Raw genomic sequence first — 26,793 nt, forward strand, 5'->3', positions numbered from 1 at the left:
CTGACACAACTCAGTGGAAACCGAGGCTTGCAAGAGGAGAAGCCCTGCTAATGGGCATGTCTGCAAAAACAGAGACAGTCCTGGGTAGCCACAGCAGAGTAGAACCCACACACTTCAAAGAGAAGAGAAACTACAGGCAGCTTGTTTAACCTAAAGGTATAACCAACCTGCGTTGGAAGAGGACTATGAGGTGAATGACTGATCATGGTGGAAACTATACCCAGAGCCTAAGTGCCGTTTTGGCTGGCTGGAAGTCCTGTGCCTGTTTTGACTTGGTAAAAGGTATCAAGCATACAGCAGTGCAGCGAGAGATTTACACCATTTCATGACAACCCCAGAGCCTGTGCACGCCATGGCACAAAGTTTGCAAGCCCCTTTACTCTCGTTCAGTTTGGAGGCTGCTCCAGAAATGCAAAAGTAAAAGAGTAAAAACAACTTGCACACTTAAAACCTAAGGTACACATTGTCAACTGAGCTACAACAGGTGAATGCCCTCCAAGGATGGGACATTTAGCTTGTCCTGGTGGAGTCTGAGAGTATGGCCATTCAGTAATCAAAAAAAAATATTAAAAGCAACCTCATACAAATTATTAATTGCTTAAAATAAAGGGAATAGCCAGATTTCCTTACCTGGAAATTCAAAAGACGATAGGTTTGGCTCAATTTCCATCACTCTTCTATCTTGTAAATAACTTCAAGCATTGATGGCTTCCCAAACAAGACGCTGCTTTATGCTGATTTTTGGTTTTGTTTGCTTAAAGTGTATTCATGCTTTCATAAGAGTTATGGAGCAAAAGCTACCATTCCCTCTCTAAGGAGAGCAATGCTAAGAATGCAGAGAAGATGCAAGACTCGAAACAGTTAGAGTAAGGCACTGTAAAAAGGGCTGGCCTGAATGGATGGGATTTTGCATTGGGTTGGGATGCTGGCTGGGAAACCCAGCCCCTTCTTTAGTGAATCCATAACAACGGATCTCATTTTCAACACATTGACGAGAATTTCTACAGACAAAGCTTTCAGTCTCTCTCTTAGTATTTCCCCTGTTATGGACTACAGCAACTACTGTGAGAGGTAGGGATTTAGAGAACCGGTTCTTCTTTCTCGGTGATTTTTCCCCCAACCAGCCGAGTGCTTCAGCCCTATGGAAAAGCTAGAAATCACAAGACGATCCCTCATATTATTGGTCTCAACTCCAATGATGAGGCGGGTCAGAAACTATCAACAGAAACAAAACCCAGGAACCATGTTATTTTTCTGTGAGTTAGTAAAGTGTGCCACTTGGCTTCATTTGACAGACTCATCTGCAGGGATTTAAAATCTTTTAAATAGAAAGTGACTCAACAGATTTTTGTGCTGCTTCCTGACCACCTCCCAGTCCCCTCCCAGCTGAGGCTTCGATGTCTCTTGCAAGTCTAGCATTGGCCCAGGTGATGCTCCGCTTTAGCAACATCTCTGAGCCCCTTTTGTGAAGGCAGGCTGAGCCCAGCTTGCAGCAGGATGAGCTCACCGAGATGTCAGGGGGTTTCTGGAATGGTCTCTGCAGCCACATGAGTTTCTACCTGAGGGTGCATTAAACTGTGGCAGGTTCTGGAGAGTCCTGAGGCAGATCTTCACCGCTTGTAGCACAGAGCAGGCTGTGAGTTACTGTTGCAGCTCCCACAAACCATGACACCACAAAAAACCATGACTAAAGGCATGTCTGCATGGCAGGGCAATAGCTCATAGCCTTGGTGCCCCAAGGGCACAGACTGTCTCTTGCTGTACTTTCAGAAAGCACTAAGCCATCTGGATGACTAATGTGTGCATGTCATTGCAGCAAAATCACTGCAGCCTATACCTAATCACTCACTGATGTTCATTAACATAAAAAAGCAAATCCATACCCATGTTAATTCAGAAGTGGGAATTGCCCAAGTACAGCCACCAAGATGTAACACTGCAAGTGCATAACAACCCTAAGGTGATAGAGATAACCACCTTTTTCAAGACATCTTGTCAACCCCACAACTGAAGAGGAGACACCTTTTACCAAGTCAAGGCAGCAACAACAGCTGTGTAATAATATACTCAGGAATTGTAATTACAAAGTTATATTTAGTGTGGCTGCCCCTCGGAGGCCCTGCCATTCTGCATCTAGCCTGGAAAGAAATATTCCTAATTAACTTCAAGTATCAGCATTGTACAGATGAACAGATGCATTAAGAATTTTTGCTTTCCTCTAAAGCTTCCTATATTGCTGACAATACATGGGCCCAAAGGACTGCTGCATTTGTTTCAACATTTCTACTCTTTAGATAGCAATTTTTATCCAAGGAAGAATCAGTCTGACAAGAACAAAGCCTCCTGTACGTTGTACACACATTCTAAGGTTGTGAGACTAAGGAGTCTCTAGCTGATGTCGCGCTGATCCCAAATTATCTTTCTGAAGAAAGAGGAGATAAATTAAACGAGGAAAATGGACAAACACACCAAGGAAATCGCTTTCATATGCACACAAAACCAGCCAGGGCTCCCTCAAACAGGCTGCTCACAGGAGCCAGAGAACGCAGCATGTTCAAAGGAGAAACCTAATGCTGTCTTGTAGGATCATCAGCTTGGTAATCTTCAGGCCAGAAAGTCTTGTGACAGGGGCGTTCTGTGATCCCTGGGCGTTGCATCAGGCCCTTGCAGCACACACACACACAACATGGCACAACACAACACGTGGCATGAAACATCACAGCACAAATCTTTCTTTCATGATCTCTGTGACTGTGGTTATCTTATTCTCCTTGTACACCCGTCCATCTATGCCAGGCAAAGCTGGGGGCTATCACCCAGAGGTGCTCTGCTTCTAGAAATGCAGCTCTCCTCACACAGCCTGTGCAAAACCTACTTCACCCACCACACTTGGCCCAACTGTGGGGCAGCCCAAGGGGATCAGGAGAAAGGATGGAAAGGGAAGGGACTCACCACTTGTGAAATTTCTGTTGATGGTTTCCTGGGACATACTGTGCAACCGCTTCATGTAGTCGTCACTGTACCAGACCCGCAGCTTCTCCCCAGGGTGGATGTCACGGCAGGCACGGAAGTAAATCCTCTCGCTGTGCTGAAAGGCCATCAGGTTTTGCTCCCTCTCCTCCCGGGAGATGATGACATACCTGAGGGCGAGGAGACAAGGCAGGTGTGAAGCACAAACTTCTCTCCTGTGCTCCCCCTTTCATCAGAATGACAACCATGAAGAAGCCAGAATGGCCTTCAGAGAGAGCCATCAACAAAGCCAGGCTGGAAAGCATGGAGTTATAAGCAATGGTGTGCAGACGAGCATGGACACCCAGGGAACACTAAGCCATTGGGGCTGTTTCTTGCTGGGGAAAGGATGACAAAAATGCACATCCAGCCTGAAAGGATGTCTGCCAGCAAGGGTGACACAGACTCTCCCAGGCAGAAATATCTTTGCCTAGTGATAGAAACAAGGACTTCTGGACTCCCCACCATCACTTCACATCCCAGGGCTTCCTCCCTTGTTCTCAGGAATATCTGGAATATGGCAGGGTTCCTCTGTCTGTCTGTTTCCCCAAAACAATGCCTTCCTTTTTAGTTGGTAATAGATTTGCTTCCTTCTCTCCTCTCAGACAAGCAGAATTGAGATTCAAAGGACAGAAACATGGGCACCTAATGTGCATGGGAGTATGTGCTGGTTGTCCAAGGACATGCCAGTCTTGGAAGGTTTTGCACTTTGGAGTTCAGCAGGGTGTGACAAAAATACAATACAGCTCTGCAACTAGAAACCCCAGCACCACATTGTGGGGATCTCCTAGCAATGCTGACAGAAGGATCACTTTCAGGGTGTGGGATTTATTTTCCTGATTTAAAACAGCTACATTTCAGCTCAGAAGAAACGTATTTATTCCCACTCCAAGCAACTGGCCCTCTGTGCAACTTGCTAAGACAGAGATCTATCACTAGGGTCATATTATTTGCTCTCACAATCCTCTTGTTCCCGCTAGAGGACACGAAAAAGGCTTGGTAATACTGGTTCCAGCTGCCACCAGCATGAGCTTACACCATTTACCCAGGAAGGCGGCCCCGTCATGGCATGCGCAGACCCCAAAGCAGACCTGAACAGTCCATAGCTAAAGCTTATTTCTCCTCTTACGCCATTTGCCTCTGTTATCCAGCACTCCCTGCTGCAGCAACCTCAACAAAGGCAAGGAGGCTGCAGAGGAGCATATGGCTCCTCTGACATCTGCTGCTGCTAGTCCTGGCCCAAGTTCCCTAATGTATATACAGGTACTTGGCTTAGGAAATCTGTCAAATTTTTTGAATATTCTACCTTCTCTAGCCATGTGAATGGACAGATAAAGACACAAGACCACCTGTATGTGATCACACTAACCCACACACACAAGGTCACAAACTTGGTGGAACTTCCCACAAAACACAGAAAACAAGTCTGCAGTGGCAGTGTCTCAGGCTGCCTGAGGCTCAACCAATTCTGGTTTTAATGTTAAGTGACTGTGCATGTGCCTGCAAGCAGTTGTATTTTTCCTAATGTGTGCTACCCAGGATTCTCTGCCATCTTCAGTAATTATTTAAACAGCAGACTCTAGTACTGCTAAAATCGGCTTTTATTAACCCTTATTTGCTTCTGATCAAAAAACAAAGGAACTTTTAAAGTACCAGTTTATGTACTTATTTGAGAAAGAAGAGAGACCTGGACCAGTGTGGTGGGAAGGTCCTGCAGTAGCACACAGCTGCCAGGCTGTTGCTTTTGGGTGTTAGTGATCGCTCCTCAAAAGGTGTATCAGGCCTTCAGCCAGCCAGGAGATACACAACCCTTGAGACAGACCAGTGTGCTGCGGTCAGCCTGATGCCCTGCAGTACAGGAGCACAGGAGATCCAAGAGGATGCTCTCTCCAGTCCAAGAAAAATGTCAGGATGCTTCCTAGAACCAGCTAAGGAGAGACCCAGCTCTGCATCCCACCGTCCACAGCAGTGCAGTGACAGGATCAGGCTGCCCCTGTGAAGTTTTACTAACCTAAAGTCACTCTGAGATCCTTAACACAACATACATGACCTGTATGTCCACAGCCAGTGGCACCGAGGAATCCATGGAGCAGTGGCAGGATGGTCGGGTGCATTTCCAGCAAACTGCATTTGACAGTGAGATGTAGAAAATACAACTTCAAATGGGAAGGGGAGACCCTCATTAACTATTCCCACCAGGGCTCACTTTTATTATGAAATATTTTGTTAAGCATGAGCACGAGCTTTTCCTGTTCACTGCTCTGCTTCTGCCTCTACAGCCCTCCACATTTCTGCCCAAGTATCCTTCAGCTCTGCTGCCCACATCCTGTGGCTCTGGCTGCCTCCTGGAGCAGCAGGGTGCTGGGAGGAGAGTGCAGGCTGGAGGGCATGAGCTGCAGCACTGCTGCAACCCTGCAGCAAATGCTGCCTGGCTGCTCATCCAGCCTCCTGCAGCCACTGGCACTGCCAGTTTCATCAGGAGCCCTCAACAGAGAGTTCTGGCATAATCCAGTCACAAACATGCTTCTTCACAGCTGTGTGCAGCTAGCAAGTGGTTTATGCTCCTGGAGAGGAAGCTTTCCCTCTGTGATACTTCCCTGAGGTAAGGTAAATGAAACCACACAAATGAACCGATTTTGAAGCAGCGCTGCCCAGCCCCAGGCTCGAGTTTCCCCGGAGGCACAAAAGACACAGGTTACAAAGGACTGCATAAGCCCCACATTCCAACTGTTGGTCTGAGACACTTAGTGCCTGCACACCACAGCTGAGGGGCAGATGCTTTCCAAGGATGGAGAAAGTCATTCCACAAAAGGGCAGCCAGCTTGGTGAACCAGGGGCACAAACTACCAGCTGAGGAGAGACTGCATGATCTGTCTTCACTGACACACATCCCAAGGCCAAAGTGCTCAGAAGAATCCAACCCTTCACGCAAAGACTGCAAAGTGCCCGGTCCCTGTCCCAACGCCAAGTGCTCCATTTGGATTGAAGCAAGGAGGCTACCTTGGTTTGGACACCCAGGACAGGCATGGTTAGGCTGACCCAAGCACTGCACACTGATGGGCAAGGCCCTGCTTGCAGAGCAGGTTTCCCAGGGGACCGTGATCCCCAGAGAAGGAGCAGAGTCATACCGCTCTTGCAGCAGACCCAGACACCCTCAGCTGCACCTGGTCCTGCAGAGAGGCATTGCCACCAGCCACAAATCCATCATTTTGTGTCCTGTCTAGTCCTTGCGACAGGCCAGCCTCCAGAACACCACAGATTCTGCCCAGGCTACTCAGGACCAGACATCACACCAATGGAGACCACTTCTGACCCACCTGCAGCTACTGGGGCTTGGATCAACCCCACAGCTGTCAGAGGCACAGCTCCTTTCTCTGCAGGACCACCTCTCCCACAGACTCCCTAGCTACCAGCAAATAAAAATCATTTCATTTTTCCTAAGCCACAGCCCACTCGGGACACCTAATTCCCAAGTTTTGGGATGGCCAAGTGAGCATGCCCAGAAAAATGTCAAGGTATTTTTTGGCAGCTGGGATCATTCCTCCCCAGGAGGGAAACAGAGCTTCTGGTGAGGATCCAGAAGAGATGGTGAAGAGGGAGGAGACCTCTGCAGCTGGAGGGAGGCTCAGGCTTCTCCCCTTCTCCTCTCCACTATCCCCCTGGACTTGCCCCATGCCTCCCTGCTGCCCACTCCATTGCTCACCCTCCATCTGGCCTTGGGGGTGCTCTGGTGATGCCCTACCAGGGCAGAGCACTGCAGGGAAAAGGCCACCGGCCTTTCCCCAAACCAACATTGGGTACAGAGCCAAGGCAGGAGATCCCATGCAAGAGAGCAGCTGCCAGCCCAGGCTGATGCCATGGGATGCCATACACGTAAACCCTGCCTCAGTGCTCTGATGCCAAGTGTCTCCAGGAGACCCGTATCTGCAACAGGCGTGTTACCAGCTCAGGCAAAAACTGTAGAGAGAAACAAATGACTCAACAGCAGCTGTGTTAAAAGTGTTATATATTTATTGCATTCTTAACAAAAATACTTTTAAAGAGAGAATTTTTTCAGCATGTACAGACATGGAGATACTGGGGTTGAGCACAGTAGTTTGCTTTGACACAGACACTTACTTCAACAGCCAGTTAACATGATAGGTGCAGGAAGAAGTATCCTTTGCGAGCCAGTACAGAAAAGCCACTCCACCGAGAGGTCTACACAGGGCAGGAGATACGTCCCCAGATCTGGGCCAATCTGTAATAGTCCACAGAGGAAACTAGGGGAGACATCAGGCAGTTTAGAGTAAAAAGTCCTTTCTCCTGACCAGTGCCCAGCCTTTGGGGATTTGCACTGAGGGCTGTGCATCCTGCACCAGGATTCCCTCTCTAAACACATCTGTGTGGGCAAACTGATGGCAGCAATGATGCTAACTCTCTCCAGTGCCCAGCACCTGCAGGAGTCTCCTCCTTTGCAGACCTCAGGGTTCCCAGAAGGGATCCTCCTGAACAACATCAGAGGAGCTAATCTTACCAGTATATCCACAGGAGGACATCAGTAGAGATCAAATATTATAAAAATATAAAACACTATTATTAATGTATAGCAGCAGCACTATATTGACTCAAAAAGCCTTTAACACATATCACCCTTTTTTTCAACTCTCTCTGATTCATAAATTAAATCCACTTCTGCCAGATTTCCCAATCTCCCCTTCATCTGAAGAGAGACTGTGATTTTTGCAGAATACAAATGTTTCAACAGAAGTAAAAGGACATCCTCAGGGGAAGGTGAGCAAGTTCTGCCCTGGTCTGGTACCAGCACTGTAAGGAATGTCCCCTGCATGAAACCAGCTGGGTCATTCCTCAGAAAGGAGGCTTTTTTTCTTTGCCACTACTTCCCTGAGCAATCTTTTACTGCACCACTAAAAATAAATTACTTGAATTAGAATTACAGAACATCTTAGGAAAAAAAAAAAAGGAAAAGCATGTCAGGAATTCCTGAATGCCTGACACAGCAGATATACAATGAACTTTTCAGGAAAGAAGCTAGTGCACTATACTTTCAAAGGAGAGGCCACACAGATTAACGATGACCCTTGAAGATCACACAAAACAAGCCACCCTTCTGCTACACCGCGCTGCCTACGTTCAATTCCATGGAAGCTTCTGTAACTTTTTTGCCAAGTCTGTAGCCCAGCCATGGCATGATGATGTACACTCATACTAACTGGAACAGTTTCCTGCAACCAACCTCCAAATACAATAGGACAGCCTGGAGAGCATGGTGTGCTGTGTGGTTAACACCTTGGCCCTTTTCCCTGCTGAAGATTACCATGATAATGGTCCAGGTTTTTCCACAGATGGGGGCAGCATGCGAGATGCAGATGTGCAAATTAAGGAGAAAACAGACATGTTACAAAAGAGCTACCACATATATTATCACCACCTGAGGTGACACTATTAAAGTCTAGTTCCAGAATCAGTGTTGTACATGGGAACCTCACAAAGCTCTAGAGCAATTCAAATGTTAAAACACAGTTCTTTCTTGCATCTCTATGGGGAAAGAAAGCAGTACAAAACCAATATGTCTAAGATTTTAAGCTATGTAGCTGTGAATTTAGATTGTAAACTCTTTATGATAGGAGAACACAGTACAGATCCCACCATAATAAAACTAAGTGCAAAGTAACTGTACTGAAGCTGACAGAATTACAGTGAAACAAAACCAAACTGGCTTGAGGTCAGAAGCAGGCCCTACATCTTTTCTGTGCAGGCTCTCACATTTTGAAGGGGTGGGGTGGTTCAAAACTGAAGATTTGACAACATGCAAGAAAATTATATGATACAATTCTCTTTAAATGTTGTCATATGATGAAATAATTGTATTTTAACTGCAACTGTAAAAGTTAAGTAGAGGTTTCAGACTGGAGCAAACAAAGGTTAAACTCTTTAACACAAGTGCATGTGGTACTGTAGGATCCAGGCCTATGCCATAGCAGCCCTTTTCAGCAGTCTAAAACCCTACAGTGCTGAGACCCGTCCTCAGAATTGTGCCTTCTTCCCTTCCCTGCACAAGGTCTGCTTTTACACTCCTCTCCCCAAACCTGTAAGTCACAGTAAGCCCCGGAATAGCCCACTATTGCTGAATGAAAGATAAAAGCAACAATCAGTAAGAGTTTTTAGTCATAAGGCTGTATTTCTGCACATACTGCATATACTAACATTCAGGAAGATGACGGGAATGCAGTAGTAGGGTAAAGTTGTGAGCTGATTGCAAAGGGATCTCTGTCTCAGTAAATAGTATTTCACAGGCATGGGAAGAAATCCAGATAATGATTTCTATTGCATCTCTTAGTTTATAGAGCATTTAAAGCATGGGGAAGCCAGTGAAAACTCCTAATCTCTATGAACCCAAAGATGTCCTACATTCCAAGCTCTACAGTATTTGAGATTCCTCTTTGCGATTGCAGAGGGCCAGTCCTACAATTAGCTGCCATATTCACACTGCTCTGTTAGCCAGCAAGGGGATGGATGGGTTGGGTCAGCTGCTGACCTTCCCCACAGAATACTGATACACATGGAGAAGCCATCTGAACATGCAGCAGCTCAGAAAGGGGCATCCCTCTTTACTTTACATGACACAGACTAAAAAGTATGTTTTCTTTTTCGTGACCTGGTGGCCCGTGCAGGAGTCATCTGTTTTAGAGAGTTTTGGTTGGACTCTGCACTGGGCTCAGGGGGCTGTTCAGAGCAAGCTGCTTGCAGACAGGACCCTGGCATGACACTAGGATCCTGTATCCTATGGAAAGCCTGGACCCCATCACGTATTTCTGCCAGCGTCTGACACATCTGGCCAACCTGGCTGGTGAGGTCAGCCACGCTCTGACTGACAGCATGCATGCTATCTGCCATGTCCCTGTGAATGGCCACCAGCTCCTGGCAGAACTGCCTGAACAGGTCTGTTTGCTGTGCGTGGGAATGGAGAAGCTGGCGATCGAAGCTGGAGAGGGGCGGGCTCCTGGTGCGGGGATGCGGGGGTCTGCAGGCCGAGGTGGTGCGTGGGGATGGACAGTGCAGTTCCTGCCTTTGGCTGGCAGCTTCCAAGGGCTCTGATGAGGAAGAAGTGTGGAGGAAGGAGGGCCCGGAGAACTGACTGACACCTGCACCAGCCCTCTGCAGCGAAGCGAAGTGGTGTTCCTTAGAAGTGCCTGGCATCTCTTCATCTTCATCAGCTTAAACAGAAGAGGAAGCATGAATTATTAATGTGAAATCCCTCTCAACACTGGCTTCTGTTTCAGGATATCTCAAAGAACATAGAAAAAGGCTTTTCCCCTCCCCCCAGTCTGCCAGTTCAAACAAGCCTGTAGTTTCTGACGCATAACTCAACATGCAAGTGCTGCAACGTTAGCACTGGGTGACAAGATTAGCCATAAGAAACCTGAAGAGTGGGTGAACCCAAGCTACTGTGGTATTCTGTACACAGCATTGTCCATTACTAGAATATAAATCCATTTCAGACAGTAGAAATGACTCCTCTTCCCCAAACCCGTAAGTAGCTAGCACAAATATTTTGGAGGGACACAGACTTTTCATGCAAAAATCCTACTCCCCTGTCATTTCTTACATGCTCTGCACTGACAAGAGCAGAGATGTTGCATTTGCTGCTCTCAAAGTGTGTCCTGCAAAGCCACCATGTGGCTTGGCATCACTAAGACAACCAGGCAGTCAGGCATAGCAGCAAGAGGACCCTATGTCAATCACGGATATACACTTGATGCAAAATCAAAACTAAAGCAGAATGCCATGGGAAAATTCTCGTTAGTCTGATAAATATCTAGTGATGTGCCAGTTCACAGGTACAGGCATGTGAAGAGTAAGAAGAGACAAGGTTACACCTGGTGCAGCTGCCCACTATTTCCTTGCATAACCTGTACTCTTTTTACCTCTGAAATAGTGCAACTGGCTTCCAAGAGAGATGCAAAGAATGACCAAGTCCCACCTTGTCAGTTCCCCACTAACAACTTCAGATATGAGATCAGACCTAGTGTGGCGGGACAGTGCCACCCATGAGGTATTAGTTGACCCACTCCCCAAGAAGTTACCCCCTCCTTCTCTCCTTTGTACCCCTAAAAGCTCACAAACAAGAAGTTGCACCTCCACAAAAGAAAAGTGTCTGTACAGAACCATGGAAAGAACCTGCACAAAGCAGCTTGTGGTTTAGCACTGGAAGGTGTCAGAGAATTGTGATGTAAGAAGATTAACTTTAAAAGCAGGGCCAGCAGTTTCTTTAAAACCAGTGAAGAAGGAGTCATTATTGTCTACCTTTATCACAGCATTTATGCTGATCCTTCAGACCACTACGGAGAAATCATTAGTGGCCCAACCTCAGCAATAAACACCAGTGATCACTGAGACCCCCAAAGCTCTCTTGGAAGTGATCCACTGGTGACTGGCAGATGACTCTCAGTTTGGTAGCATTGCTGTTTCATCAGGGTGAAGATCTCCTAATCTTTTCAAGCACTTTTTCCACAGACTGGAGGCAGTCATACCTCAACTACAGATGCTCCCTCACTTGCAGGATTAATTCATACTTATAATCCACTATCTACACTCGGAAGACAGTATGGAAAAGAACTAGATAAACAGATAGAGATGATCTTAACTTGAAAATGAACCATCTCAGCACTCCACAACCATCAGAGCAGGCTGTCTTGAAACCAATCACAGCAGAAGGACCTGTCTTGACAGGCAACCCAGCATCTCACACAACACACAAGGCTCTTCTGGCGTCACTGAGATATGCAAGCATAAGACAAAGAGGTGTTAAGGCAGTGATACTTACAGGTCGTTGACAGGCTGTCAACCACGTCCAGATCCGCTCTCCGGAAGCCGTGCCTCTGGTGCGATGAATGCAGTGCCGACTCGATGGCTCTCTCACGGGCGGTCAGGACGATGGCCGAGGGCCGCCCCGCGCTGCCGGGGCTGGAGAGGGACCTCTGCATGAATGCCAGTTTGTCCTTGGTCCTTCTCTTCATGTCGTCCCATCTGTGTTTAATGTCTTTCACAGACCTGGGGACCTGGCTGACTGATGTGATCTGCCTGGCTATGCCTTCCCAGATCTTGTCCCTGTCAGCGTGGGATAGACGCATTGTCTCCCTCCCAAACAGCATGGCTTCATTTCGGGTCACCTCGGTGACCAGAATGTCCAGTTCTTCCTTGGAAAACTTGGGCTTCCTCTTTCGTTCAGCCATGTTCCTTGGGTTGAACATCCCACAAAGCATAATTGGGTAAAAGGAAATCAGCGCAAAGCAGTCCCCTGCATCCAACCACATGGCCAGTGCAGTACTGGGGCAGAGGAGTTTGGTGGGATGCAGCTCCCCTGACCCACAACAACCTCTCTGTTTTCCTCAACTGCACCAGGAAAAGGCAGCCATTTTGTTTTTAAAAGGCAATTTTCAAGCTTAAGAAAAAAATACCAAGCAACGCTAGTGTGAAGGAACCCTCTCAGCTTTAAAGTTAAAATTTAATTTTACACATCGGCTGATGCCCTGACTTACATATGAGAATTTCAGTTCAGCCTCATATCACTTGCCACGGTTTGTGCACAGAAAAAAGTGTGAGAACTCGCAATCACAGCGGTGAATTAGCTTCTAATGTGACACTGCTTGAGACGTAGAGGAAATTTAGAGGCCTGAAACATATCTTACTGCTCTACCTGGCACAACATGCAATAGAAACTTTCACACCACCCTTTGTGTTACAACTTGCAGGATGTCATAAAGAGGCCACATCAAATTGGATTTTTTTAAGGGTAGGGAGGTTTTGACTAGACTGGTGGGCAATTTCTGCAACTTGCTTTTCCTAAGGAAAGATTTTTTTTTCAGCATTGGGGTACTCCACATCCAGCATTTGTCTGCTTCACAGCAAGCTCTTGTTTCACCCAGAAATGGCTGCCATTTCCCATTGTTCTCAAAAGGAATGAGGCCACCCACTTGTTTTTCCTGGCTAGGCTTTCCGTCACTACCACCGACATGAGCCTGCACCCAGTTCCAGGTGTTTCAAATGAACAACTTGTAGCCTCAGCCCATTGAGAAGAGGAGGCAGCCATCCTGAGAACAAGCAGTTTAGTCCAAAGGAGGTGTGTGTTAATTTTTCCAGCCACAGTCAAAGAAAACTAGAAAAATAAACAAAGCATTAGTCCTAACTACGTTTTTTTATTGGGGAAAAAAAAGAAGGCAGCAGATCTATTCAATAAGGAAGGAGAAAACAGACCGTCTGAACCTACAGAAAGGTGCTGACCCTTGCCATTCCAGCTTCTTCTTAGTGCTGCTAACACTGTTTTTAATCAATCTCACTGACACTGCTGCCTGCCATCAGGGCAAGCGTCAGTTCGGTTAAAGCCGGAAAACCAGTAGGAGAAGCTGCTCAAATCCAGGCCACATCAGGGACAGCTGGGACCTAAGTGCACAGATGCATTTCATGGGAACAAACACAAATGAATGCTTGAGATACTGTCTTGGTGGAGCTTCATTTACAGAGGGAAAGAAGGACTGTTTAGAGAAGATGGTAATGAAATGATGGAGAGCCAGCAAAGCACCTGCTACTCTGAACCTCAAAAAACCCCAACAAAAAACCTTACCAAACTTAAAAGGAAAAAGGAGTTCTCCCAGCAGGACACAACAAGGAGGGAGAAGGCTACACAAAACATCGAGCAAGGCAACATTTACAGTTTGACTTTTATCACATTCAGCAAAACTGGGCTAGGTGTAGATCCTCGTCTGGTACGCATGACTGCACAGTATCATCAGTGCCTCCATGAGGTGGCAACAGAACTCTGCTGACAAGCTGCTCTGGCGAAAGGGAGTAACAGTATTCTGCAAAGTGGCCCTGGGTAGGGGTGAGTTTGCAGAACAGACAGCTCTCTCTGGAGCCGCAGGGTCACAAAAACTGGTGCCCCCTCCTCTCTGCTGAACTCACAGCTGCTGTCACCAGCAAAGCTGCACTGATAGGGAACTAGAACCCTTTTTGCTCTTCCCAGACAGGATATCCCATCAAGTGCACTTAGGACAGCTTATGGTAGGCCTGGATATTCAGATTTCAGTGTTTCCACTCATTTGCTCCAGTACAGCTTGGGTCAAAACAATCTAACTTCATACTCCAACAGCAAACTTGCCACACACTGAGTAATGAGCACTGGCCAGTTTTAATCACAAATTCAATTAATGTTAGGCTCCTAGCAGGCACATCAACCTCCTCCTTATAAAAATGCAGACAGTATTACTATCAGAGGGATCTTTTTCTCCTCTAGCATGCAGTACGTCCCTAAAGGCAGTCACTGATATTTACAAGTACCTCTCTGGTGATGCCATGAGGGTTTTAGCAAGCTCCAGAGCAGCCCCAGCTGTGAGGTTGTGAATTCACACCTCAGCCCAGGTCAATCTGAAAGTGCAAGACACATTGAACAGTGGGCACTTAATGATCACCCCACAAAAATATCAATCAACTCCACTTTTCTTGGCCTCTAAGAAACAACCATGTAATTTCTCCCAGGGCTTTGCAGTAGTTTTTGGTTCGTTTTTTTTTTTTTTTCCCCAAGGATCACAGCCCCACAGTACTTTAGGATCCCTCAACTCTGCATAAATTTGACTCTCTAATCGATAAGAACATTTGCTCCACTTGCTGCAAGGTAGCAGAAATCAGTTTATGAAGTTCAACAAAATCACATCCATAGGCTGGTGGCTTTTACTCACCCTGAACACAAGGGCAGTCACAGTAACCCTGACTGTTTTTAAAATGCTTATTTTTAAAAAGGTCCTGTAAAATTGAAACAGCAGCTCAGTACTGAAAAGATTTACTAGTCAAAGCTGGTCCTGCTTTAAGCAGGCTGTTGGAACACTTGACCAGAGCCCCCTTCCAAGCTCTACTGTTGTATGAAAATCAAATCAGAGACACCTCCATTATAAGGAGTTACAGAAAGATTTACAGGACAGTCTGGCTCCCCATGACCTCTGTTACTATGCTTGGAGAGGAAAGGGGGCAGAAAGGAAGGCAAAGGAGAAAGTGAGAAAGTCTCGCTTCAGCCTTTTCACATTGGTTAAGGCAAAGGATGAATCTAAACTGTGCCAAAAGCCTAAGAATTCAGGTACTCCCATGTAAGAAGGGCTACAGACTATAAATGCTCAAAATAGCCTGGAAACCCCAAACGCGAAGCACTACACTCCAACAGTTCAGTTAGGCACCACCAGTTTGGTGGTATGTTCTATCCTACATCTCGTTCTGGGCCAAGTGATACATACTCAGAAGGACTGACTTTCCTGAACTTTCTGAATTACTTTCATTTTTTGGTCAGATCCATTATTTTTAGAGGACACAAACAACTGAGTAAGAGAATTCCCTCAGAAGTAACCAGGAAAACAGATGGTTCTCCGCAACCCTTCAGAAGCCCCAAGAACTGCCATCAGCAGCAATTTACTGTTTGTGTCCAAGAAAGCATTAGTTTCGCTTGAGGTTTGCTGCGATCCATGGTAATCAGCCCCCAGAAAAATAAAAAGAGAGGAAGATGTTTGCACATGTTGAAGTCATGGAGTTTCATAAGGTATTGCAAGCAGTAGCACTTTACTCTAGACAGAGAAGAAGGGTGCATTACCCTTGTGCCAGCAGCCAGCTTAGAAGAACATGCTCCCAAGCATCAGGACTTTGTCTTGACTGACTGACTGATGAGGGAAAGGGCAAGAGGATGTTACCATTGCCACGCCATCTGCTGCACTTCCTACTCCTTCCTCCCTGCCATCCACTGCCTTGGGTAAACAGGCACTTGAAATTAAACCAGCAAGTGCTGCAGTACACATATTGTCCTCAGGCAACATGAAAGTGGACTCAGATGTGGTATTCAAACAACAAAAACAATAGCCAGATCTACAGGAAGAGAGAGGAGTCAGCCCAAGCTGCCCTCCCTGTGCCATACCCACCTACCCAGAAGGTGAGTGGATCTGCTTTGCAAAGTACACCATCTGTGAGTGATAGCAAAGAGCACCATCTGAAAAACAAAAAGAGCGCTGTCTACAGCGTCCTGGAAGTCAAGTGTGGTTTGTGTGTGTAATCTCGGTGTCGGGTGATGTTCTAGCACAGAATACTGAATACACCTCAGTCTGAAAGATGCTAACAAAACCAAAGCTTTTTGAGGACCTCTACTGCCACTTGAACTGTCAGTCAGACTCTACATAGTGCTACTGTTTTCAAGAGTAAGATCGGGAAGGTCAGTAAGACTGGTATAGCCTGCACAGGCCCTTTGATACACCCTTCCCATGAAGCGTTGCAAACATCCCCTTTCCACAAAGCCACAGCCCTTGTGCCTTTCAAGGCTGTACAGAATGGCCCAGGCCACACTCATGCTGAGACTGAACCATGGCAAATACAAGTTTAGGCAAGAACATCCTGCTCTTTCATGTTAGGACCATGAGTAGTGCCCATTTAAATTCAGACATCAATCTTATGTTCACATCAGTAGGAAGAAGAGCTCATCATAGAATTTTTGCTTCCCAAGACTGTGTTTTGCCCCAGCTTCACTGTAATGCAGATCACAAAGATCCAGGCCTATGTAGAAAGTCCTCACTCTGATTTTTGAACTTTGCATTCTTTACTTCTGGATATCTACCTACCTATCTCTTCACTGTACCACTGCTTCTTTTTGAAGTGATGACTCCAGCCTCAGCCCAGGTCTAGTATTTTATCTCATCCAGTAGTGAACAACTGTAACAGCTAGAAACCTTATGTAAAAATTAAATCCTTTGCTGAACTTTATGAACATAAACATCAGAACGGCTGCTATCCATGTGAAGACTGAAACGGCCAAAAGTGTTGCAACCAGATATGACCAGTTAGGTCAATCTTGCATTTACCTGTACTTCGTGCTTTTTTTTTCCCTTAATGAGTGACAACTGAAAATCCTAGACATCCAGGCCAACAAACCAGGTAATCCCACTCTGCTTTACTCTTGTAGCAGATGCATTCTTGACAATAACCTGCTTCCAAAATTCACTGTGGAAGCAGGACTGGTCTGACGGGCCTCATTGCAGCAATGCCCCATTCTGGCAACTCGTACACGTACGAGGCCTCGGTAACCTACGTTTTGCAGATATACAGCAATACCTGAAACACTGCACCATGGTCACACACGGTGCCCTCCTGCTGCAGTTCCCAAACCCACAGCTTGCAGCTCCCGAGGCCAGCTGCACTGCCGGCTGCTCTGCCGAGGCGCAGGGCCGGCAGAGGGAGCGCAAGCACTCGCATCAGCTCTGCCTGCAGTCGCCCACCTCGCCCTCCTCCTCGCACAGGACAGCTGACACTGCCAAACCACAGCCAGCACGGACAGCTGGTTCAAATGAAGCCCAGAAAGAAAACAAAAAAAAGGCACCTCTTTTAGTATCTGTCAAATGAGTAGGGACAAAACCCCAAAGAGAATCAAATGTTGCCTTGGGGGTAATGCAAAGCATTTAGCAAATATTTGAACATAACATAAAAATAAAGAATAAAAAAATGGAATGAGAACTGTCAGTGCTTGTAAGTGGATGAATAGGATCATCTTTAACATTTATCCTCATTCCAGGAAATAGCCATCCTCCATATACATATCCTCGCCTTGTTTTAAACCCTTTCTTTGAATCTGATACCAAAACCACTCATCACAATAAACACTGGAAGAGCACAAGTACACCATTTGCAAAATGGGTGGTGACATTTTGGTTTGGTTTTCCAACACACAAAATAATAAGGAGTATTTGATGGCCTCTCTCTGGAACACAGAGCCCCAAAAGGGAAGGCAGAAGAGAACTGGACTCACCTCATCCAGTTTGCTTTGGTTTCATCTGTTCCATCAATGGATTTGTAGCGGTTGTTCTTATCAACGATCTGTGGGACAAGAGAATGGATGCAGCATGTCAACCAGCTGGTCCAGGCAGGAGAAGGTCTATGAATCTCAAATCACTGCTTCAGTTCTAGCCTTAAGTCACAATGTGAAACTCTATGTTGTGAATCTCAGCTCTCCCGGTATTACAGGCTGCTGACCTGGGTGAGTGTGCAGGGGCTACTCTGAACTGACTGAGAGGCATTTTTCTATGTACAAATATCTGTAACAGAACTGTGGATGGAGCTGACAAAATCATTAACAATCCTGGGATATAAAAGATTAACTTCCCTTTTGGGAAAGGGCTGAGACACACATTTATCTTACACACACAAAAGTGTGAGAAGCATTTCATATCAGCACCTGTCAATTTTTTCCCCAATCATAACTCAAGTTCCACATTGCAATTCTCATAATCATTAACATCTTTTGATCCAGTGAAGTCTCTATCTCATATGCTAACCAAGTCCTGTAGTATGAGGGGAAAAATGTTTTGGTTCTGGAATCTGCATGTAGATGAGTTCCTGATGGACTGGATCTCTTTTCTGGCCTCTTGGCCACCCCCTCTGCTCTCTTGTTTTATGAAAATCAAATCAGAGACACCTCCATCATAAGGAGATACAGGAAGATTTACAGGACAGTCGGGCTCCCCCTGACCTCTGTCACTATGCTTGGAGAGGAGTTACTAGGCTGGGCGGGAGTGCTAGAGGCCCATGAGAGAGCTCTGCAATCTCCAGATCATCTATCTATACCCTTAACCTGCTATTATTTATGGCAGGTCAATGCTGACGTAGTGCCCACGTGGCCAGCAGAAGACCTTTAGAGAAGGGGGAAGATGGCTAAGGTTTGGCTCCACAAGCTCTGAGCTGCATGGCTGACGTGTCACTTAGTTGGGGAAACTTGTCACTCACCAGCCATGAGAAGAATCCTGCAGACCTGTCCTGGCTAGAGATCTGTCCCTCATACGGCCCAAAGATGTGACCTTTGGGGATCACCTCGTTCATACAGCGCACGTCGTTCTCCCCACTGGGCTCTTTAACCACCTCCATTCCGGGTGGGATGGTCAGCGCTGCCCGGTCAGGAATGCCAACGGGCACTGGAGTGTCAGACACAAACACTGGGGGGCCATGGTTCGGACACTCATCCACAAAGTACTCCTGGCAGGACTCACAGACTGCAGATGAGAAGGAAACAGGGGGTAGGTCTGGTAGACACGATGCACATGATGTACAGGCTCGGGCAGTGCACAGGATGCACAGCACTCAGAACTCAGCTCCCCGTCCTTCCCCTGGCCCAGCTGAGCCCCTTCCCCAAACTCTGGCCTACACACACAGAGATGCTTCACTGGCTGCTCCCTTGTTCTGCCACGCCTCTCAACAAGGGCTCTGCCCCAACCAACACCTGCACCTGCGTGAGCCCTGGTGCCCTGCAGGTATCTGCCACTGATGGCTGAACACACATGGAAAGGCCCTGTCACTGCCTGCAGAGACAGAGGCTGAGGGCTCCCTGCACATCCCTGGTTAGCAGCAAGTCCTCCAGCCAAAAGGTTTGATTCCCCACACACCAGAGGGGAGCTAAAACAAACATCTATGAAAACAAATACCCTCATCATATAGCCTTCATTCTGTGCTTGGGAGAGAGACAGCATCCCAGACACCTGTCCTGTGTCCAGACAGGGACGCAGGTCTACCAGTTGGTACTTCATAGGTATGCCAACATAAATGGTACCAGTTTTCTTTCCAGAATATGAGGGAAAGAGTTTTCATCTGCTCAAAGCTCCCTTGGCAGTTTCTGAATTCAAGTCTTTGGGTTTTCCAGACTCTCAGGGTTTTCCGATGTGTGTTTTCATGTTCCCAGCTTGCTTTCCCCCTACCTCCCTACTTCTGCCTAGTCCCTACATGGACAAGCTGCTTTTGTGCAACAATTTCCCTACCAACCATGCCAGTCTTTTCAGGTGAGAATGCAAATTTGTCCCTGGCTTTTTTTTTCCCCCTGCTTCCTGCCCCAAACTGACAGCGGAAGACCAAAGTCTACAAAAGCAGCAGTGGTGCTTTTCCCTCACTCACAAGACACTTACACCAGAAATCCACTTGCTGAAAGCTCTTGGTCACGATTACATCCCGTTTCCCTTTCAGTTTCTTGGGTTCCATCTCCATGGACTGTGGGTCAGGCCTTCCAGAGCTGAGGAGGGAACAAGAGAAGGATGATGTTAACCTAGCAAGATGCTGGGACTGCACACAGAGAGAAGCTGAAGCAATGGGGCCTGACCAACTCCTTTAGTCCCACAACTGTAGCAGAGAAATAACTACATTTGCCACCCAACCTGCCAAAAGCTGGTATCTCAGATCCTTAAGGCTAAAGCCCACAGCAGGTAATGGCTGCAGCTAGAGTAGGTGCACATGAGTAGGTGACCACCCCTGTCAAACACCCCAAGGCAGACCTCACAAGAAGGGCTTTAATAACTTCAAAAAGCTCAAGTATATTCCTCAAAACCACCTTTAAGCTGGGAGGGAGGTGGAGAGAAGGGGTTAGAGTACATCAGACCGAAGCTTAGCCACATACCAAGGCTGTCCATACTCCTGGTCCCGATGTGGAGAGCAGGCCTCTGTTTTTATCGTTACCATCTCCCCTAAGGAAGCCTGGGTCTGGATCAAACAGTCCTTCAAGTTCTCACTCATGTTCTGAAAAAGAATGAAGGAAGGGAGGAGAAATATGAGTGGCTGAGAAATGACAACCTTGCTCCCCCAGGAACCACAGTTTTCCCCCCCAGGCTGGGATGTAGGCAGCAGATCAGGCTCCTTTCCGGCACCAAGAGTCGCCATCACACACTAGAGCATCCACGTGTGCACATAGGTGGAAACCCGTTCCTGCACTGGGGAGGAAAAAGCAGTTCAGCTGCAGGTCAGGTGAAGAGTGTGAGACACCACAGAGCAACCTGAGGCATGGAGAATCTGAAGTATGCTTCACAGAGCCCATTAAAAACATAAATGGGATTTCCAACTGCATGTGGAATTTAAGACTGATGGGTGTGATATGTCATGGGAACATAGAGCACCACTACCTCAGGTCTTTGAAGGACAAGAAAGAGGAATGCAGATTGGGGCATTGAACCAGGATCTGCCTACAAACATAACATATGCCATGTGGGAACAGACTATAGTGTACTACACCCCTGCAGATGGAGCTTTCTGTGTGCTCTGGACACCTCTGACAAACAGGTAAGTGCCTGCAGCGCCCTTTGGGACTCCACCAAGATTGCACAACTCATGCTCTCAATCTTCCTGTCCTTTGCAGCAGCCAGAGCTGAGCCACCACCACCCTTCTGGCACGCAAGGATACTGCAGTGAAAATGCCTCTCCCTCTGCTCAACACAAGAGCCAGGAGGCACTTCATAGAATCACAGAATCATCAATCATTTAATGATGTTTAAAGACAGCAAGCTTCAAAACAGTAACACTTCCCTCCCTCTCCCATCATGGGGTGGTGCTGAAGAGAAAATATAGATAAGTCAAGTGATAATAATTTGGAGTGGGTTTAATTTAGATTTTTGGAAGGGCCACTAAGCTTAAGAGCATCCCAGCTTGAGAAAAGGAATAAATTAGAGTGCTGCTCATTTCTTCATTGCATTCATCTTAAGACTTCCTGCAAGGCACACAAACTGTCTGCTCTCAGGCACCACACCAGATCAGACAGATGTCACAGCTGCTCCCCCCAAATCCCCTGTGATAGCCCCTTCCATGTCCACTGTCCAACGACATGCTCTGTTATGCTGCATACTTGCAGTGCTGACAAAGGGGCCTCTGCAGCTGATCTTCTGTCAGGAAGACTGGTGGAAGAGCCCATCCCCATCATGACTGGGCTCAGGGCATTCCTAAATTCATGTTCTAATGTCACAAACCCTGAAGACAGGAATTTTCTTACTCCACACACACTTGTATGGGCCTGAACACCATGGAAGTCTGGTCTGCATTTCTGCCCTATTTACAGCAAGAAAGAATGCCATTCCCAACCTCTCTGGCTCCTCTTTGTGCCAGGGGACAAATGATTCGTTTTTCCGATCCAACTTCTCACATGCCAATGTGCAGCCTGAAAGACGTTTATCAAGCCTGTATCAAGGAGTGTTACTTAATACTCATATAGTGGTCTGAAAGCAAAGCCTCAGCGTAAGCAGAACTAGACACATGCAAACACATGCACTTTCAAGCCTTTACAGGATGGCCAAAACAAGACACATTTTCTTTCAGAATTACCACAGCCATTCAGAAGGAAAGCGATAATAACGCCAAAGAAGGGCTCATTATTTTGACAGGCTGAGTCCCTTGTCTGCGCTCCCTGGAGCAAGAGGAAAGCTCTCCAGTCCTGTACCCATGCACCAGCCAGTGCTGCAATCTAGGCCTACCTGCCCTTCTCAAAGAAAAAGTCTTTTCTGCAAAGTCTGCAGTACAGCAGCTGAAGAGAGAGAAAGCTTGGGGAGCGGGAAAATGTTAAAAGACATGAAGAGGTAGGTGCTGTCCCAGAGCTGGTTAGCTGTGGGGCCTGCACTGTCACAGGAAAGGTGGACGCTGGCTGTGGGGCAGATGCTCTCGGTCAGAACAACCACCTGTTTTGGAAGCCTGGCAGACAGGACACCTGGAGTTAGAATACTCATATCCCCCAGTCATTCAGAGGAAAGAGATGCATACATTTATCTCTGAAGATAAAATGACTTCTCCTTTCCCACTCTTGCCCCATGGAGACTTACAGAGTGAGAGGAAACCCTGTGATGACACAGTCTGACCTCCTGCCAAGGAAGGTCACCGTGCTTCCTTCAGTTCTGATTAAACTACTGCATAGCTCCAAACAAAGGGAGAATAAAAAAAAAAAAGAAACACTGTGTTTATTTTATACATGAAGCTCTGTGTTTTACTGTGTAGCACATTTTGCAGCCCTCCCCTGTCTTGGTCCTCCCTGAACTCTCTCCAACTTATCAGCAACATTCCTGTGCAGCGTGCTGGCACTGGCGGGAGCAGCACCTCGCACCGAGATAACGCGCTCCCTGCCATGGCTCAGGATTGCCATGTTTGTGTCCAAGTGCCGCATTTACTTTCTGGCCACTGTGCCCAGCTGGGGCTCTGTTTTCAGCTGGGGTTCTGTTTGCAGTGAACCACCGTGCTGCTGTAAGAGCCCTTGCTCCCAGGCCACCACACACGCTGCCAACCCTCCCACCTGCTCTGAGAATAGGTGACTGCTTTAAGCCTGTCACACAACTCCTTGTTGTCTCACCCAGCACACACGCAACCCCAAGTTCATCACTAACTTGCCTCTTTTTGCCCAGATTCTATGTTGCCCACAAACACAATCCAAATTAACTTAGTGCCTTTTTTCCCAGGACATCCACAGTCTTAGAATCAAGAGAACCATTTAGGCTGCAAATGACCTTTAAGATCATTGTGTCCAACGCAAATCTAGCTCTGCCAAGTCCACCATTAAATCATTTAGGCTGGAAATGACCTCCAAAATCATCAAGTCCAACCATAAACTTAGCATTGTCAAGTCCACCACTAAACCATATCACTAAGTGCCATAGCAACATGTCTTTTAAATACCTTCCAGGGTTGGGAACTCAGCTACTTTCCTGGGCAATTTGTTCTAATGTTTGGTAACTCTTTTGTAATATCCAATCTAAACTTCCCCTGGTGCAACTTGAAGGCATTTCCTCTCATCCTATCACTAGTTAATAAGGAGAAGAGACCAATTTCTGCCTCTTGATTAGCACTGACCAAAAAAGTAATTCCCAGCTGAGACTACTACACTGCCAGCAATGGGGCTCCTTTTGTTTTAACACTGTGACCTTTTATTTAGTCAGGTTTTCCTTTATGCATTGAATCACAGAACGGCTTAGGTTTGAAGGGACCCTAAAGTTCATCTAGTTCCAATCTCACTGCAAAGACAGCTTCCAGTAGATCACGCTGCTCAAAGTACTGTCCAATTTGGCCTTGAACATTTCCAGGGATGGAGAGGCACAGCTTCTCTGGACATGTCCCAGTGCCACACCACCCTCACAGTAAAGAAATTTTTCCTAATATCTAATCTAAATCTACCCTCTTTCAGCTTAAAGCCAGTCCCCCTTGTCCTATTGCCACAGGCCCAGCTAAAAAGTCTGTCCCCAGCTATCTCATAAGCTCCCTTCAAGTACTGAAAGGCAGCAATCAGGTCTCCCTGAAGGCCTCTCTTGTCCAGGCTGAACAATTCCAAATCTCTCAGCCTGTCTTCACAGGAGAGGTACTCCAGCCCTCTGATCATCTTCACTGCCCTCCCTCCTCTGGACTCGCTCCAACAGTGCGTGTGTGACACACTGAATCATCCCATCTATTTATTCCCATGACTTGTTGCACAACTTCAGTGCATTAAACACGCTAGACTTACCAACAGTTTTACCTTTATCAAGTAAGATTATAGCAACACCAGAAAATCATACTATGTTAGAAAAGAACAATTAAAAAAAACCCTGTACAGGCTGATTATTACAACTAATACCCCATTAAATCAGGACCAATCCGATCCATATCAGCTACTACGTTATTTTACTGGAAGCAAACATCAGACCACAGGTAGCCTAGTTTAATTTGCCCAGTTAAACTTGAAATTGGCCTACTCGCTTATCAGTAATACACAACATTTTTTTAAGTCTAACTCATTACGCATACTTTTTTAAAAAAATTATTTTTAAATTTGCATTCATGGCCCAGAGAGCACTGCTCAGTCGGGCCTTTTAAAATCCCTGGATCCAAGTTAGCCAGAACAGCAAACTTTAAAATGTATTGCTGTAGTAGCTGCTATTTGGTAATTTCCCAAGCTACTGCTACAACAGAGAGCATTACACTGCTGCTGTAACTGGTACCATCTTCTAGCTTTTCTTCCAGAAAAGAAACATATGACATTTCTCCAATTCCAGACCTCAGCAGATGACTGTGCTTTTAGAACTCTTTTAGCTTCAGACATACTCAAAGTGGTGTTTAATTTTTCGTAATTTCACTGCTCATTAGTTTCTCTTTCTTGCCATTTCTCCTCCCCCTTTAGCTTTCCACAGCTACAAGAGTCTAGTTCACATTCTGGAGTTTTCACTCCCTCCCCTTCATTGTTTTGGGGTTTTCTTGGCAATTTTCATAATTGTGTTTGTTCTAGCACCTAAATATGAAGAGCCTCTGAAGATTTCAGATGATGTGGAGAAGCACCATGTAAGCATAAGCAGAGCAGGCTCCTTGGTTACTGCTGAGGGTATTCCCAGGGGGTAGCTGGTCTCACCTGTGTATGTCCCATGCCCACCAGGACATTCAGCCCTCCCAGTGCTCAGTGGGCACACAGCCTACTGCAACGTCCTCGCATCACATCAGCGAGGACAATCCCTCGGTGAGAGGGATGCTGTGATGATCCAGGTGCTGTTTGCACACAACATCAAGCACTTTGAACAGCAAAGGCAATTGTGCACAGTGGTCCTCAGCAAAACCAGGACACCAGCATGACTGCTACAAATCCCAAGAGGCATGCCTGGAACATCCCCATGTTCACAGCAGTGCCACATAACCTCTCCTGTTTTCTTTACAAAGTAGGCAAGGACCTGTCACATTTCTGCATGACACATGTTAAGATCTCCAGTGGCTTTGCCATATTGCTCAAAATCAGGGAATTAGAAAACACTAGAACATCTGAGCTATTAATCTCTAATGCAGGAAAAAACCTCCAAATGGGGTTAAACATGAACGAACCTGTGGATTCCTGTCCTCAAGCATGCCGCCGTTATCACTGCCCCTCTTGTAGTTATTAGTTAACAGTCACAGACCCTTATCTGCATGGATCAGCCTCCAAAACAGAGCTTTAATTTTACATTTTACTGGCAGGTTTCCCAGACTGGGACATTCTTTCATGTGAAACAGCCATATAGGAATCCATTCCCTCCTCAGCACACAGCTCCTTCACTCAGCTTCTCACTGCTGCCCTTCTGCAGGTCATCCCCTCTTCTTTTAAGGCAGATCTTGCTTAGCTCGCACCATGTTTTAAAGTGCAGGCCCATGGTGAAAGATGGGCATAAGTTCATATGCTTTTTCCACAGTTGCATATTAATATCAGAAATAGTAATCCAGAACAGTCAGCTACTGACGAGCTGACAACAGGGAATAAAGCGCAGCATTCAAGGCTCTGAGCTCCCCCCCCATACAGCCATGGAAGACCCAGGCTGACCACTCTCCTTGAGGTGAATGCACTTACCAAGGTCCTCGGCCATACCAACCACTTCAGGCCACTTTATGAAGCACCAGCTGGCTATGCAGCTCATGCTTGCAGCCAGTGCAAACTCTGAAAGAGCAAAGATCCCACAAAGTAACAGGGAGAACCAGTTTGCTCAGAGGAGGACCACTGTCTACAGCCAGATATAAGCCAATGCTCCACGGGGAAAATTGCTTTTGCCTACACAGTTGCCACAGCACTTTCCCCACAAAAGTACAACATTTCTGTGAGTGAAGCTGTCCTCCACCTGGGGTGCAGCAGAGCAGCGTCCTGGCACAGCAAAGGTGGGTGGCAGCAGGGCAAGACCCCGTGACCTGCCTCCCAGCCTGCTGTGAGGCTCAGGCTCTTCTCTGATGGCCACAGAGCAAGGCTGAATGCAGCCAGCACACCTGGCAACAAGCTGAAGCCGTCACAAATTCAAACTCAATTAGTGAGAATTATAGGTCATGCATGAGGCAGGATTTGAGCAGCCATTGGCTGTGACTAGGACTTGTTTAACTCATTGTCAATTACCCCACTATACCGAGGAGCCATAAATCCACCAGAAGTATGAAATACTTTTTTTGAGTTTCAAATTCTAAAAACACTGAAGAAGGTCAGGACTACAAGAAAGATACCTGGAAACACCACCAGTT

The 26,793-nt window shown here is 46.7% G+C and overlaps 2 protein-coding genes across 7 annotated transcripts in view; both read right to left on the reverse strand.

Moving 5' to 3' along the window:
- Window positions 1-26,793, reverse strand: part of PRDM11 (PR/SET domain 11) — a 49,362-nt gene that overhangs the window by 10,860 nt on the left and 11,709 nt on the right. For 5 of the 6 annotated variants that reach the window (XM_032113124.1, XM_032113126.1, XM_032113123.1 and 2 more), the window contains exons 2-6: window positions 20,459-20,577; window positions 19,974-20,077; window positions 18,808-19,070; window positions 17,834-17,901; window positions 2,953-3,140 (exon numbers count right to left, since the gene is read on the reverse strand). In XM_032113124.1, the coding sequence (XP_031969015.1) occupies window positions 2,953-3,140; window positions 17,834-17,901; window positions 18,808-19,070; window positions 19,974-20,077; window positions 20,459-20,574 (739 nt within the window). In that variant the 5' untranslated portion in view covers window positions 20,575-20,577. Of the gene's footprint in view, window positions 1-630; window positions 1,061-2,952; window positions 3,141-17,833; window positions 17,902-18,807; window positions 19,071-19,973; window positions 20,078-20,458; window positions 20,578-26,793 lie in introns of those variants that run through there. The other variant, XM_032113127.1, reaches the window with a different exon arrangement.
- Window positions 6,999-13,162, reverse strand: LOC116445946 (myb-related transcription factor, partner of profilin-like). Its single transcript, XM_032113131.1, has 2 exons — window positions 11,837-13,162; window positions 6,999-10,226 (listed from the first exon to the last, which is right to left on the reverse strand). The coding sequence occupies exons 1-2, from the start codon at window positions 12,324-12,326 to the stop codon at window positions 9,640-9,642; spliced, it is 1,077 nt and encodes a 358-aa protein (XP_031969022.1). The 5' UTR covers window positions 12,327-13,162; the 3' UTR covers window positions 6,999-9,639.

Source organism: Corvus moneduloides, chromosome 6 (assembly GCF_009650955.1).
Source record: "Corvus moneduloides isolate bCorMon1 chromosome 6, bCorMon1.pri, whole genome shotgun sequence".
NCBI classification, from domain to species: domain Eukaryota; kingdom Metazoa; phylum Chordata; class Aves; order Passeriformes; family Corvidae; genus Corvus; species Corvus moneduloides.